Source organism: Acomys minous (genome assembly GCF_964271855.1).
Source record: "Acomys minous genome assembly, chromosome: 5".
In the NCBI taxonomy this organism is placed as follows: domain Eukaryota; kingdom Metazoa; phylum Chordata; class Mammalia; order Rodentia; family Muridae; genus Acomys; species Acomys minous.
In genome coordinates this window covers 32177542-32190657 of record NC_140494.1, presented here as the reverse complement: position 1 = coordinate 32190657, position 13116 = coordinate 32177542, and the positions used below count along the sequence as shown (strand labels likewise).

The following is a 13116-nucleotide window of genomic DNA, read 5'->3' as shown; positions in this document are numbered from 1 at the left end:
AATGTAGTGATAATTACAGCGTTCAAATGTTCAGTTTACAGTGGAAGATGACAAGGCATACCAAGAAGTAAAGTGGAGGGGGAACTAGGAAAGTATAAAAAACACACAGAAATTATCCTTGATAAGGATCAGATAGTGGATTTTCTAGACAGATGGTTTAAAACAACTACCTCAAATGGTTCTCACAGTGAAAAGAAAATGTGGGAAAAGAAGGAAAAAAAAATGTGTGAGCAAAACCTAAGTTTCAGTAGGAGACAAAAGCCATAAAGTAAACTCAAAAGACATTTTTGGAAATGAATTGAAAAACTCACTGGCAGCATTCCAAGGCAGACTTGCACAGGCGGAAGGAAGAAGCAGAGTCTGTGAGGAGTGGAGCTGCTGTAAAGAGTCCCCAGGCCCAAGGAACAAGGGAAAAGAAAGGATTAAGGGGCTGGAGAGATGGCTCAGAGGTTAAGGGCACACAGACTGCCTCTCCAGAGGTCCTGAGTTCAAATCCCAGCAACCACAAGGTGGCTCACAACCATCTATAATGTGATCTGATGCCCTCTTCTGGTATGCAGGTGTACATGCAGGCAGAACACTGTATACATAATAATTTTTTAAAAAGGCCTATGCCCTGCCCCCCTGCCCCCTGGCCCCCCCCCCCCCCCGCCCAAAGAAAGGGTTAAGAAGAGAGAGGAGCAGAGTGTAGCAGGGTTTTGGGATGGAGCCCAACAGACCAGATGTGCATGGTAGTGCGAGCTCCAGTGGAGGAGAGAGAGAAAGGCAAACTGCCTGGAAAAGTTTCCCCGCTTTTATGAAAGGCATTATTGTAAACATTCTCAAAACTCAGCAAACTCCAAATAGAACAAACTCAGAAACTCACATGAAGACTCTATAATGTGACTGTCTAAAGCCAGAGACGGGGAGCGAAAGAAACAAGGGAGGAAACAATAGTAACAGATTTCCCACCAGCGGAGCTTGAAGGCAGTGAACCGGAAGTAATCCAGTTGCTGGCGGAAGACCCCTTCCTTCAGTAATCAGATGTCCTCTAAGCCTTCTGAATTCCCTCAAAAATAAGGAGAAATTAAACAACCCAGAGATGGCCAGGTGCTGGGGGAGTTGTCACAGCTGAACATGCTCTGTAAGACATGCTAAGGGTCTGTTAGGACCCCAGATGGTGGTGACCAAAGCCATATGAAGAAATGAGTATTTTAGGTAGAGATAAATATGCACACAGGATAAAGACTAGTAATAGCTTGTAAAATATTGTCACTGTTGAAATATAAATATTGTAACACATACAAAATAGAAAACCAAAGCAAAAATCACTAAAATCCGGGGTCGGTTCTTCACAAAATCTAACAACAATCCCAAAGCTTTACTTTTATCGATGAAGATAAAAGAGGGGGTCGGGGGGAAAGGCTGAAAGTGCTACAGTGAGAAGTGGAGACAGTGGAGACAATATGAAACTCAAGAGTCTACGGAAACAGTAACGGGACCTGAACCTGGATCTGCATGTACAAAGGTAGGCATGGCTGCAAGCGCCCCTAGCCTCAGCAGGAGGATTGCTGGGCTTACTGGCTTGTCCACCTATCCTGAAACCAGTGAGCCGTAGGTCCACTGAGAGGCCCTGTCTAAGGGGATAAGGTCGAGAGTGCTAGGGCTGGACACCGTGTGTATGCACAAGTGTGAGCAGCCAGCAAGACAGTACTATGAACAGCTGCCAAGCAGAAAGCTGGATAATGGAGGCGGGAGTCCCCACGAGGCTATGCAGACGGTGGGTGGGGTCTGAAACAGAGAGGGCTGGGTTGGTAATGAAGCTTCCCAGAGGAGGACAGCGCTGGACCTGACACATCACCTCTGACACCACTTCTCAGAGACCTATTCACATGGAAGGGAGTGAAGGCCCCCATAAGAGGTTGTCCGAAGCCAGGATTGCTTTGCTGCCAAGCCTCAGTGAAGAAGCTGTGCAATACTATCAGCATCGTGAACACCCTGAGCAGAGTGCTTACAAGTGGAATTCAGTACCGTAGTAAAGGAGTGCGGAGCTGGGTCCCCATCGGAAGAGGGCTTGCTTTGCAAGCGTGAGGATTTGGGTTTGATTGACAGTGCTACACAGCCCAAGTTCTCCTGCCCTACAGCACTGGGGATATGGACACAGGAGGATCAGAAATTTAAGATTATCCTAGCAACAGAGTGAGTTTAAAGCCAGTCTATAGTATAGGACACCCTGTCTAAGACAATACGTTTTTGTTTTATTTTGTTTCTTTTCTTTTTTCAAGACAGAGTTTTTTCTTGTAATCCTGACTATCCAGAGCTCAATTGGTAGACCAGGCAAGCCTCAAGAACTCACGAGATTTGCCTGCCTTTGCCTCTGCCTCCCAAGTGCTGGGATTACAGGTGTGCACCACCATGCCCGGCAATACAATATAGTTTGCCCTAATAAAGTGTTTGTCCTGGAATTACAGAACTAAGGCCACAAAGAAACATCAGTGTTAAGTCCCCACAGTAGTTGTGAAGTTCAAAAACCACATAGTTATATCTCTGTTAATATAGGAATGGCATTTGACAGAATCCAGCACCTCCCTTTTGTGAGAAAACCACTGAGAACAAAGTAGGGCTGGGTGGGAACTACCTCCACACAATTAAAAGCCATGTATAAAAAGCCCACAGCCACCGCCATTCTGAGAGGCTGAAACCTTTTCGTTGCTCACTCTCCTCCGGGGTGGTTTTCTTAACAGCTACCTCAATTCTCCCCTATACAGTTCCAAAGCCACTGCCATGGTTTTACGTATTTGCTTCAGCAGCTTCCCTTTCTAAGGGAAGCTCTAGAGGGTCCTCTAGAGATTGAGAGCAGTTGCCTGTTTATATATAGAACGGTTAATTAAAAAAAAAAAACCTGTGGAGTCAGTGAGTCCCTCATCTGTACTTTGAGCTGCTGTTGTGGAGGCGTGGAGGCAGGGTGCAGGAGGACCTGCTTTGGATAGAAGGCTGGTCTTTTCGTTCTGTTCAGGCTTTGAATGGATTGGAAATTCCAAATTATGGGAAGCAGTGTGCTTACTAAAATTGGCACCAGATGAAATGCTGATCTTAACCAAAACTTCCTTCCCGGTTGACACAACATATTAACCATCATAGGAGTTAATTATAATAGTCACCATAAGAAGAGAGAAGAGGGCTTCAGAAAGTGCTTGCCATGTGAGACTGGAGTTCAGATATCCAGAACACAAGTCCTAGGTGGCCATGTAGCTCGCCAGTCGCCCATGGGGCAGTTCTGGACCAGACTGGCTCACCAAGCAGCCGTGTGCCAGCTTCAGTTCAAAAGCCCGGCCTAAGTGAATAGGCAGAGAACAAAGAAGGACGACCAAGACATCTGCTTAGGGCTCCCTCATGCATGTGCCTCCCCCCCACATACGTACATACATACATACATACATATGCACACATGCACACCACATACAGAGAGACACATACAAAAAGGAAGGAAAGTTATAGAAAAAAGGAGCTTGAGGGTGCAGTAGTTTAGGGCAAAGTGCTTGCCTAACATGTCCAAGGTTTGGGTTCTGTCCCCAGCACCCCTGTCCTAAAGCAGAGTGTGAACAGATACAAACTTTGGGTAGGTAATACTGTTGGATGTGGTAGAAATATAAGGGTCAGGCAGAAAACAGCATAACTTTAAAAAGTGTGTGTGTGTGTGTGTGTGTGTGTGTGTGTGTGTGTGTGTGTTTATGCCTGAATGAATAGTGTACCATGTACATGCAGGTTCCTTTGAGGCCAGAGGGTGTCTGGTCTAGACCCAGAGTTACAAACAGTTATAAGCCTCCTGATGGTGGGTGCTGGGAATCGAACCTGGGTCCTCAGGTCCTCTGTAAGAGCAATAAGGTGCTCTTAACCGCTGAGCCATCTCTCCAGCTCCAAACACCACATTTCTTAGTAATCCATGTTCAGAAAGTGATGCACAGTCTTTGGCCTCACATCAAGTCCTCGGGGGTGGGAGTTGGGGTGGGGGATTTTAGAAGGCCCTGGGTCCAGTCTCTCCTCCGAGGCTGCATCCCACTTAGACCAGAGGGTGCGACCTGGTGCTAGCCCTTTACCACCTCTTCAGACTGAGCTAGAGAACCTCTGTGGAAGGAGACAGAACCCTGGGAAGGCTCTGATTTCCTTCTTCCTCCTAGTCAGAAAATTCTGGAGGCTGTGCAATCAGGATTCATTGATTGGTTTGTTTTTCTAGCTGGTCTTGGTCGAACAGGCACTTTGATAGGCTGCTACCTCATGAAGCATTATAGGATGACCGCAGCCGAGTGCATTGCTTGGCTCAGAATCTGTAGACCTGGCTCGGTGATTGGGCCCCAGCAGCAGTTTCTGGCCATGTAAGTATACTTAAAACTTATCTTCTGTGACAGCAGGTGTGCCGTGCGGTGGGAGTGCCCTTACAGAAAGCTGTGTTTTTGGTGTTGTTTAAACACTCTAGGAAACAGTCAAGCCTCTGGCTGGAAGGTGATTATTTCCGTCAAAGGTTGAGAGGGCAGGAGAATGGACCCATCAGAGAAGCCTTTTCCAAACAGCTTTCGGATGTTGATGACATTTCGATAAATGGGCTTGAAAATCAAGACAGGGAAGAGCCTGAGCCGGTAATGGAACGATCCCGATCACGCTGTTGTTATTGCTGTAAATGCTGTTGAGATCCTTGTAGGGCATGGAGAAAACTATAGGTAAAGATCGTAAAGTGGCTGTGCAGGGGATGGCACCACACAGTCATGTTTACTGTATTTACAACCTTCTGTAGAAATGTTTGACTGAAGAGAAAGTTGTGTGCTCACAGAACGATGCTTTTCCTAAACACAGATGGAAATTCGCTCTTCAGATGGATCTAGTTACGCCCCCGCCCAACTGCCCCCCAGCCCCCTTCATCTCAGCCACTTTAGTAGTTCAAATATAGAACTTTCAAAGAACCAGTTTTAGCAGGTTACAAGGTTAAGCAGTAATGAATGCACGTTCAAACTTTAGCAAACTCTAAAACCAAAAGCCCATTATGTATCTTTGATAAAGAGAGGGCTTTGGGTTCGGTGACCCTGAAAGTTAGTTTCAATTGTCTTGAAATAATGACTGGTAGCTTGATTTTAAAAACTATTGTAGCATTCCAAAGAGACTTAAAAGTGTGTCTCTGTGAATATGTGTGTATGTGTGTACATGTGTGTATAAATGGATGCATGCTTTTGTTTGTGTGTGTGTGTACATGCCTGAATGTGTCTGAATAAGTAGCCACCTAGCTGCAATAGCAGCCTAAGTTAGCTCAGTCTTTATTTGCTTTCTTGTTATTGTTGTGGTCCTTGTTTTAACTCACACAGTACAGTGATGACGATGAAATCAATGGAGTGACACAAGGAGACAGACTTCGGGCCCTGAAAAGCCGGAGACAATCAAAAGCCAACGCCATACCCCTCACGTGAGTGGTTTCCCTTACTGTGGTCACACTTGCCTACATGTGTGGGTCCCCCGTGGGCTTTCTTCCATAGCTACACACTTGTGTAGCAATGATCACTTGTGTGATTTAAAATCTAGAGGTGCTTCCCTGGGAAGCATTTGGCTATTCGTTTATTTATGTTCTGCTGTAAACTTGAGAGCCATAATAGGTAAAAAAAAAAAAAAAAAAAAAAGCGGAATTAGGGAAGTTTTCTCCATAGACAGTCAGGAGAGTGATGGCAGATGTCAGGACCAGGTAACAGACTTGTCCATGGTTATGAAGATGGCTACTGTGTCATTACACGTCAGTCTCCAGTCTGCATGCAGGAGAGTGCAGCCCATTGTCATGATTTGGTTTTCCAGACAGGGTCTCTCTGTGTAGCCCTGGCTGTCCTGGACTCATTTTTTAGACCAGGCTGGCCTCGAACTCACAGTGATCTGCCTGCCTCTGCCTCCTGAGTGCTGGGATTACAGGTGTGTGCCACCATGCCTGGCTGATGTTTTAAAATCTCTTTGTTGTTTTAAAATCTTATATCATCTCATTATATATAATGAGAATGATAAACTCATCCCTGAATTAGTTTTTATAATTTCTTTTTTTTTTTTTTTGTCTAGAGAATTGAGTTTCAAACACAGACCAAAAAATGAGAAGTTTCCCCAGTTAATGGGTGTCTTTATTCCCACATGTGTTAATTTGGGTCAACTAAAGGGGACATCCACGGTTGGCATACGAACACAGAGACACAGAGCATAAAGCTGCTGTGCCTTTCTCCAGGCTTTTCCTCAGTAGGTGACTGCCCCCCAGGCCAGTGCTCCTGCCTTGCGTCACTGTGGGCCCGTGTGCCCAGCCTTTCTATAAGGAACCACTGGTGGAGATGCTTGTCTTTATCCTCACTGTCTGCAGTGCAGTAAGAAGCTAACACTGTGTGAGGGGGGGAAGAGTGGGAGGGGTCTTCACACAAAGTCAAGCGTCAACACAAAGTCCTGTGGGAATTCACAATATTAATCCTGATACTAGGCACCTATTAAGAATTCTTTTCTTGGCCTGGTGTGGTGGCACACACCTTTAATCCAGCACTCAGGAGGCAGAGGCAGGCGGATCTCTGAGTTCGAGGCCAGCCTGGTCTACAGAGCAAGTTCCAGGACAGCCAAGGCTACACAGAGAAACTCTGTCTGGAAAAAAAGCAAAAAAAAAAAAAAAAAAAAAAAAAAAAATACTCATCTTTACAAATGGTGCTTTTTATATAATATATTTCATATAAATAAGTAGATATAAATATAGTATACGAGGTATGTTAACTTCAAGTGCCATTTGTTTTTAATTTTGTTAATTTTTTTACTTGAGGCCTTTCTCGTTCTTTTTATTCACACAATAATTATCTTGAAACTAACTCTAGGCCTGATGGAAGAAGGCAGGTTATGCCCTGCAGCAGCCCTCCACAGACCTAGCTGAGCTTTTCAGTCATGTGGGGAGCTTACCATATAATGCAGCTTCTTGTTAGAACTTCTGGGGTAGAGTTTGAGGTGTTTGTTTCTAGCAAGACTCCTTGCCTGCCCCTTGCTGCTGCTGGTGGCAGAGGGAGACAGCACACAACACACACCTACAGCCTTAAAATCTTTTTTTTTTTTAAGTTCTTGTCAAGTAGAACTTTCAGGAATTATATCTCCTCCACTATATTCAGAAATGTGATTTCTGGAACTCAGTCATTTAGTGACTTCTCAGGAAAGCTGAGATTATACAATTCACAGCCTGGGGGAATATGGTAGCAGACAAGCAATCGAAGACTAAGACCTTTGGAGCTTGCAGGTGACTTCAGATGTTCCACCTTTCAGCAGGCTGTGTGAGGCTATGTGGGCCTGAAGTTAGATCTCTCAGAAATGGCTGACTGAGAGCAGTTGGGAGGTTTGGGTAGAGTCGGTGGGAGAGAGCTTGCCGATGGCTGAGGTTTAATTCTCTTCACTGCTAGAAAAGGAAGGGAGGGGAGGAAGAAAGGAGAGTGAGGGCGAGAAGGCAGGTGGAAAAGACTGAGCGAAGGGACTGGCCTTCTGCCGTAGGCATTTGTTTCCTTATACCCTGAAAAAAGATGGTGGGCGCTTCAGCACCTTCAGCCCTCAGACTGCCCTCCTCTCCACCTTTCAGCTTCAAGGGTTCCTCCTCTGCCCTGTGGACATTAGAAAACTAAACTGGATCTTTTGGGCTTAGTGAGATAAATCCACTCCCTTCAGTTTCTCCCTCATGTGTTGCTATTGGTAAATTATTTGCCTCCATATTGATACATAGATATAGGAAAACACTCAAAGAACTGAATGACAAATGCCCTAGAAAATCCTGGAAGGAGCTTACAGGGAGATATCAAACCCCCCTCCCCCCAAGCGATTGGTTTCTCTTTAGAGAATGACAATATTGGGGAGAAGTCTGTTTTGTCAGAAGTTGTAAAAGTGACCCTCTCAGTGGAGAGCTGCCTGATGCTGACTTCCCTGAGGACCACTCACAGCACCATGGCATCCATCAGACCTACAGGTCTGGATGGCAAGTGTGTTGTCCGTGGTACAACTGACTTAATGGTTCGTATCAGTTGCTTTCCTGTTACTGTGGTTACAATAACGGGTGGGATTTACTTAGGCCGATCATGGTAGAAGAGTTCAGGCAGCAGGCGAGTGAGGTGCCTGGTCACCCCTCCCTGCAGGCAGGAAGCAGAGAGAGGTGCATGGATATACTCAGCCCTCTTCCTCCTTTTTGGGATGGTGCCACTCACGTTAAGGTGGGTCTTCTGTCTAATCTTAGACAACCCCTCACAGACAAGGCCTGTCTCTTGGATAATCTGTATTCTGTCATGTTGACAGTATTTTTTTACAAATAATCTATTTAATTTTATTTTATGTGCATTGGTATGGGGGCAAGGGTGTCAGATCCCTTGGAACTGGAATTACAGACAGTTGTGAGTTGCCATGTGGGTGCTGGGAATTAAATCCAGGTCCTTTGGAAGAGCAGACAGTACTCTTAACCACTTAAGCCATCTCTCCAGCCCCCATGTTGACAGTATTAACCACCAGACTGCCGCATTACTCTGTGCCGCTGTGTGTCTTAGATTACAGGAAAGGATGGATAGAGGGTGGGATTGTGGTTATTATCCTACGTGGCCCTAATGTAGAAACATGTAATTACTTTAGAAAAATCTCTGAAATCCAACAGTACAGAAGAGACGAGTGAGCATTGCAACAAAGAGAAGTAACTCTTGGGCTTTGAGTTTTACCAGAGGATTAAATAAAAATCTATAGTGCAGACCCCGCCCCATGTGCGTGCCACTCCCAGCTAAGATGTCAATGTAGTTAGCGATTATAAATGAAAGTAGGGTGGAGAGCAATTGAGGAAGACACCTGGCATTGACCTGGCCTCTTATCTTCCATACACACCTACACATATATGTGCTCACATGTGAATACATACAGCACACACACAGGAAACACCAAGCCAACACTGGGCATATGGCGCACGTGTGTAACTCTAGCACTTGGAAGGTGACAGCAGGAAGATCAGAAGTTCAGGGCATTCTAAAGCGCATGGTAATGTCAAAGGCCACCTGTCTTAAGAAAGAAGGAACAGGAGGAGTAATAAGCAGATACCAAGTTTTGAATGTATATTAGTTTTTCTATTCACCTTTCACTGAGGCAGCTGATAGAAGGGATGTTCCTTTGTGCTTAACGGTTCCGGGGGTTGGGGTCCACCACTGTCACAGGGAAGCAAAAACACGCATGGCAGCTGGAGCGGAAGGTGAAAAGGCAAATTCTGAGCTGCAGGCAGGAAGCACAGAGAGCCAAGACACTTGGAAATTTCAGAGCCAGTGCACAGTGACAGATTTCCCCCAGCAGGGCACATGCCCTATAGTTACCCAAACCACCTCACCAACTGGGGGCTAAGTGTTTAAATGCCCGAGGCTATAGGGGCCACCTCTTCCTGTTACCTCAGGTTGTGTAAGGAAGAGGAGACATCCGTGGTGTGAGCACAGTAGTGGAATGGATGGCTTAGTCGGGTGTACATCTGTAATCCACAGCTCACTGGAACACCCAACTGACTGAGGAGTTGTTTTGTTTCTGTTTAGAGGGATTCAGTTCATTGCCGTGTCTCATCTGATTGTATTAGTCTGTGGGTTGTTTCTGCCACTTTAGCTTGCTGTGCTCAGGTGTAGTGTTCTGTATGAACAGACTAGTGTATGTTGACTATGGCCAGCTCAAGTATTGTCAGTCAGTATGGTGGGGTGGTTATCCAAACCAGAGATGGTGTCTCTCCATTTGTTTCTGTGTGTTGAACCTGTTTAAACTAAAGTCAGCATTTTTGTCTCAACAGAAATTGGACCACCACCACCACCACCACCACCACCACCACCCTTGCTCCCGCCCCTTTGCCATCACAGTTGCTGCTCTGGGCCTGTTAGGGTGTCTTAAATCCACAGGTGGCTCTATGTATTTTATTACTGATTTATTTTGGCTTTCCCCTTTCCAGATGTCCCCTAGCTGTGCTGACCTCTGCACTGTGTAGTGTTGCCATCTGGTGGATTGTGTGTGACTACATTCTTCCCACCCTGCTGTTGTGTCTTGATGGCTTCAGAACACAGTAGCCATTTGGACCCTTTGGCAGATAGTTTGCTGTGTAAGTTTCCTGTTCCGTTTCTCTCCCGCCTCCCCCTGGTGTCCAGCGTGGTTCATGGTGCATGTGTTTCTCCTCCTGGCTCTCCTTGCTTTGTTGGTTTGCTTGTTTCCTGTGGTTCTCTTTCTGAATCACTTCAGTGAACGGGATGGTAGCAGCAGGGGAAGGCCTCACGATCCTCTTAGGCCAAGCATGTTAAAAATGACACCTAGTTTTGAAAGTTGTGCTAGTTATTTATAAATGTGGGCATGAGCGGTCAGGGAGTTGGGCTAGCTAGCCTGGTTTCGTTTCCACCAGGGGTCTGCACACACCTCTCGCGCTCGGTACCCTGCGTGTGTCTCCAGTCAGAAACCTTGTCTTACCACTTTTTCATTTAGCAAAGGTTGGGTGTGGCAGCCTTGAGGGTTAGTGGGGACTGTGGCCTGATTTTTTGCCCGTGGAACAGCTGTCTTCAAGTCGCCTGTTTGTAGGACCATCATGTCACACGAGTGAGAATAGGGAGCTGGCTGTCTCCTTTGCTTGTGTTTCTACAGTCTCTGGACTCTCTCTTCCTTTCCCCAAAATAGCCAGACCATCTTTGTTAGTTGTATCCTCTTGATCTGCCATGTTCTCAGGGGAGACAGTGTTCAGCAGAAGGGAGCAGAAATGTCCATGTGGAGGACCACAGTCCAGGCCCGCAGAGGGAGACGCTGCCCCAGACAATCACCATCCCATAACTGTTTCTTTTCTGTGACCTTTATTTTGTTCATTCTAAAAATGGCTTTTCTTGTCGCAGCTTGGACTTAGACATTGGCAAAGCATGCAGAGCTCCTTTCTAGGGTCTCTTCCAAAGTAAGAGCCCATTGCAACCAACCCTGATCTTCTGCGGTTCCGTTGAGTGTTTTCATATAGCTAAGATAAAAAAGGGAATCAGAGTCCACTCTTTAAAGTGAAAGAACCTGCTGAACACCTGTGGGTGGTGAGGGAGGGGGTTCGAGACAGGGTTTCTCTGTATAGCCTTGGCTGTCCTAGACTCTCTTTTTAGACCAGGCTGGCCTCGAACTCACAGAGATCTGCCCGCCTCTGCCTCCTGAATGCTGGGATTAAAGGCATGTACCACCTCACCTGGCTCACACTGAGATTTCTACAGAGTGTTTTTGAAATTTTTTTCTACCTATTGACTTAAGAGCAATGATACTTTTTTAGTTAATTCTTCTCAGACTGTTCCAGGTGGTCAACTTGCTCTAAATGGGTGGACTTAGTGCTAATATGTGTTTTCAGGTTCTGCTTAAAAGTTGCTTCTGCTGGGTATTTCCTCCTCAGTGTCCTCTGCAAGATAGATTGCGTTGTCGCTGATGTCACCACTGCGTTTCAAGGTGTAAGCAGGACGTACCATTTAGCCTGCCTACTGACATGAACTTTAAAAAGCTTTCTGTAACTGAGGCAAGAGCTTTGTAGCCAGGAGTGCCAGGTCACTTTCTTCCCCAGATGCTTAATCTGTGGGTGGCAGTTCACCGCTCCATTGTGATTGGCCATTGCTGTGAGCTCATGCGTGAGCCTTGCCCCCTGACCACTGAACGTCCCATGAGCTGGTGGCTGGAAGCCTAGGGCTCCTTCATATCCAGTGTGTGCAGTAGGGGACAGTGCCAGTAAAGGAAGGTACAGGGTCTTGTGGGGCATCACAGAGAAGGTTCTGCTGCAGCTCTCCCCTGGAAAGCATCCAGGCATCCTGAGGCTTGGCAGGACACTCCTTCCTGTGCGCCTCACATCATTGTCACTGTCCAGTGACAGAGCTGCTGAGGTTACAGAGAGGGCAATACTCTGTGGGTTGTGCACAAGACAGGGGAGCTAGGCAGACTTCACTGGGGAAGATAGAAGAAAGATGTATGTTCTGCGTATTGCATGGGAAGAGCCACGGGAGGAGGGCAGGTGGGAAACTGAATCCCCAACTTCCTGTGACTGAGGAAGCACTTGTCACCTCAGCTGTTTGCTGGTAATAAATATGTAAGTGTGGTCCAGAGCTTTCCCAGTGTATTGATGTATTAACTGCTCACTCAGGGCAGATAACCACACCAGGGAAGCTTTAGGTTAACATGTACTAAATTTCCTTCTGAGTTTCAAAGCTCCACAGAAATTAGTAACCACAAATTTCATTATTTCACATTTGTTTTAAATTTTTTATAGAAAAATAAATACTCTATAAAAATATATTGGTGGCGCACACCTTTAATCCCAGCATGTGGGAGGCAGAGGCAGGCAGGTCTCTGTGAGTTCGAGTCCAGGATAGCCAAGGCTACACTGAGAAACCCTGTCTTGAAAAACCAAAAAAAGAAAAAAAAAATGTATTTTCACTCAGCCTAAGAAATACTTCTTGATTGAGCAGTAGTTCTTTGTTTTGTGTAGAATTTATACTTTGGGTGGGGGTTGGGAGTGTTTGTTTGTTTGTTTGGCATTTGGTTTTTCTAGACAGGGTTTCTCTGGGCTTTGCCTGTCCTGGAAAACTCTACATAGACAAGGCTGGCTTTAGACTCAAAGAGATCAGCCTGCCTCTGCCTCCTGAGTGCTGGCAGGAAAGGTGTGCCCAGCTTGTGTAGCATTTAAGTGTTCCGGTAATTTAAGAAGTCAAGAGCAGATCCCTTGAGCAGGCCTTGCCCTGGTTCATCTGGTTCTTTTGGTTTTTGTTTTGTGTGTGTTAGAGACCTTACAGAATGGGAGTTAGCTATGCTATGGTTTTGACCTCAAACGATCTGATAGTTCAGAAATCAAACGATCTGATAGTTCAGAAAAGCCCAGTCTCGTTTTCCTTCCTTGTAAAGAAGCAGCAGAGGAAACTCAGGTACACACACTGCTCAGAAAGCCTGGAAAAACCAGCAGGTTGATTTGGTTACCTTTATTCTTAAGAGAGATAAATAAATGTTTTCTCCTTGGTTTGTATTAACAGAAAGAAATGTTAGCAGTTGGATAAGAGTAGTGTTAATCTGTACAGCCAGCGCAGGGTAACTGTGATTGACAGCTGACAGAGTTTTTTAAGGAGAGAGGGCCTTGAA

At 45.8% G+C, this 13116-nt stretch overlaps 1 protein-coding gene across 9 annotated transcripts in view; it reads left to right on the top strand.

The window, feature by feature from the left end:
* Window positions 1-13116, top strand: part of CDC14B (cell division cycle 14B) — a gene marked incomplete at its 5' end in the record, with an annotated part of 84227 nt that overhangs the window by 58819 nt on the left and 12292 nt on the right. For 5 of the 9 annotated variants that reach the window (XM_084784068.1, XM_084784072.1, XM_084784071.1 and 2 more), the window contains 3 exons: window positions 4214-4352; window positions 4454-4613; window positions 5331-5428. In XM_084784068.1, coding sequence (XP_084640194.1) covers window positions 4214-4352; window positions 4454-4613; window positions 5331-5428 — 397 coding nt within the window. Of the gene's footprint in view, window positions 1-4213; window positions 4353-4453; window positions 4695-5330; window positions 5429-9946; window positions 10094-13116 lie in introns of those variants that run through there. The other 4 variants (XM_084784069.1, XM_084784073.1, XM_084784070.1 and 1 more) reach the window with 2 other exon arrangements.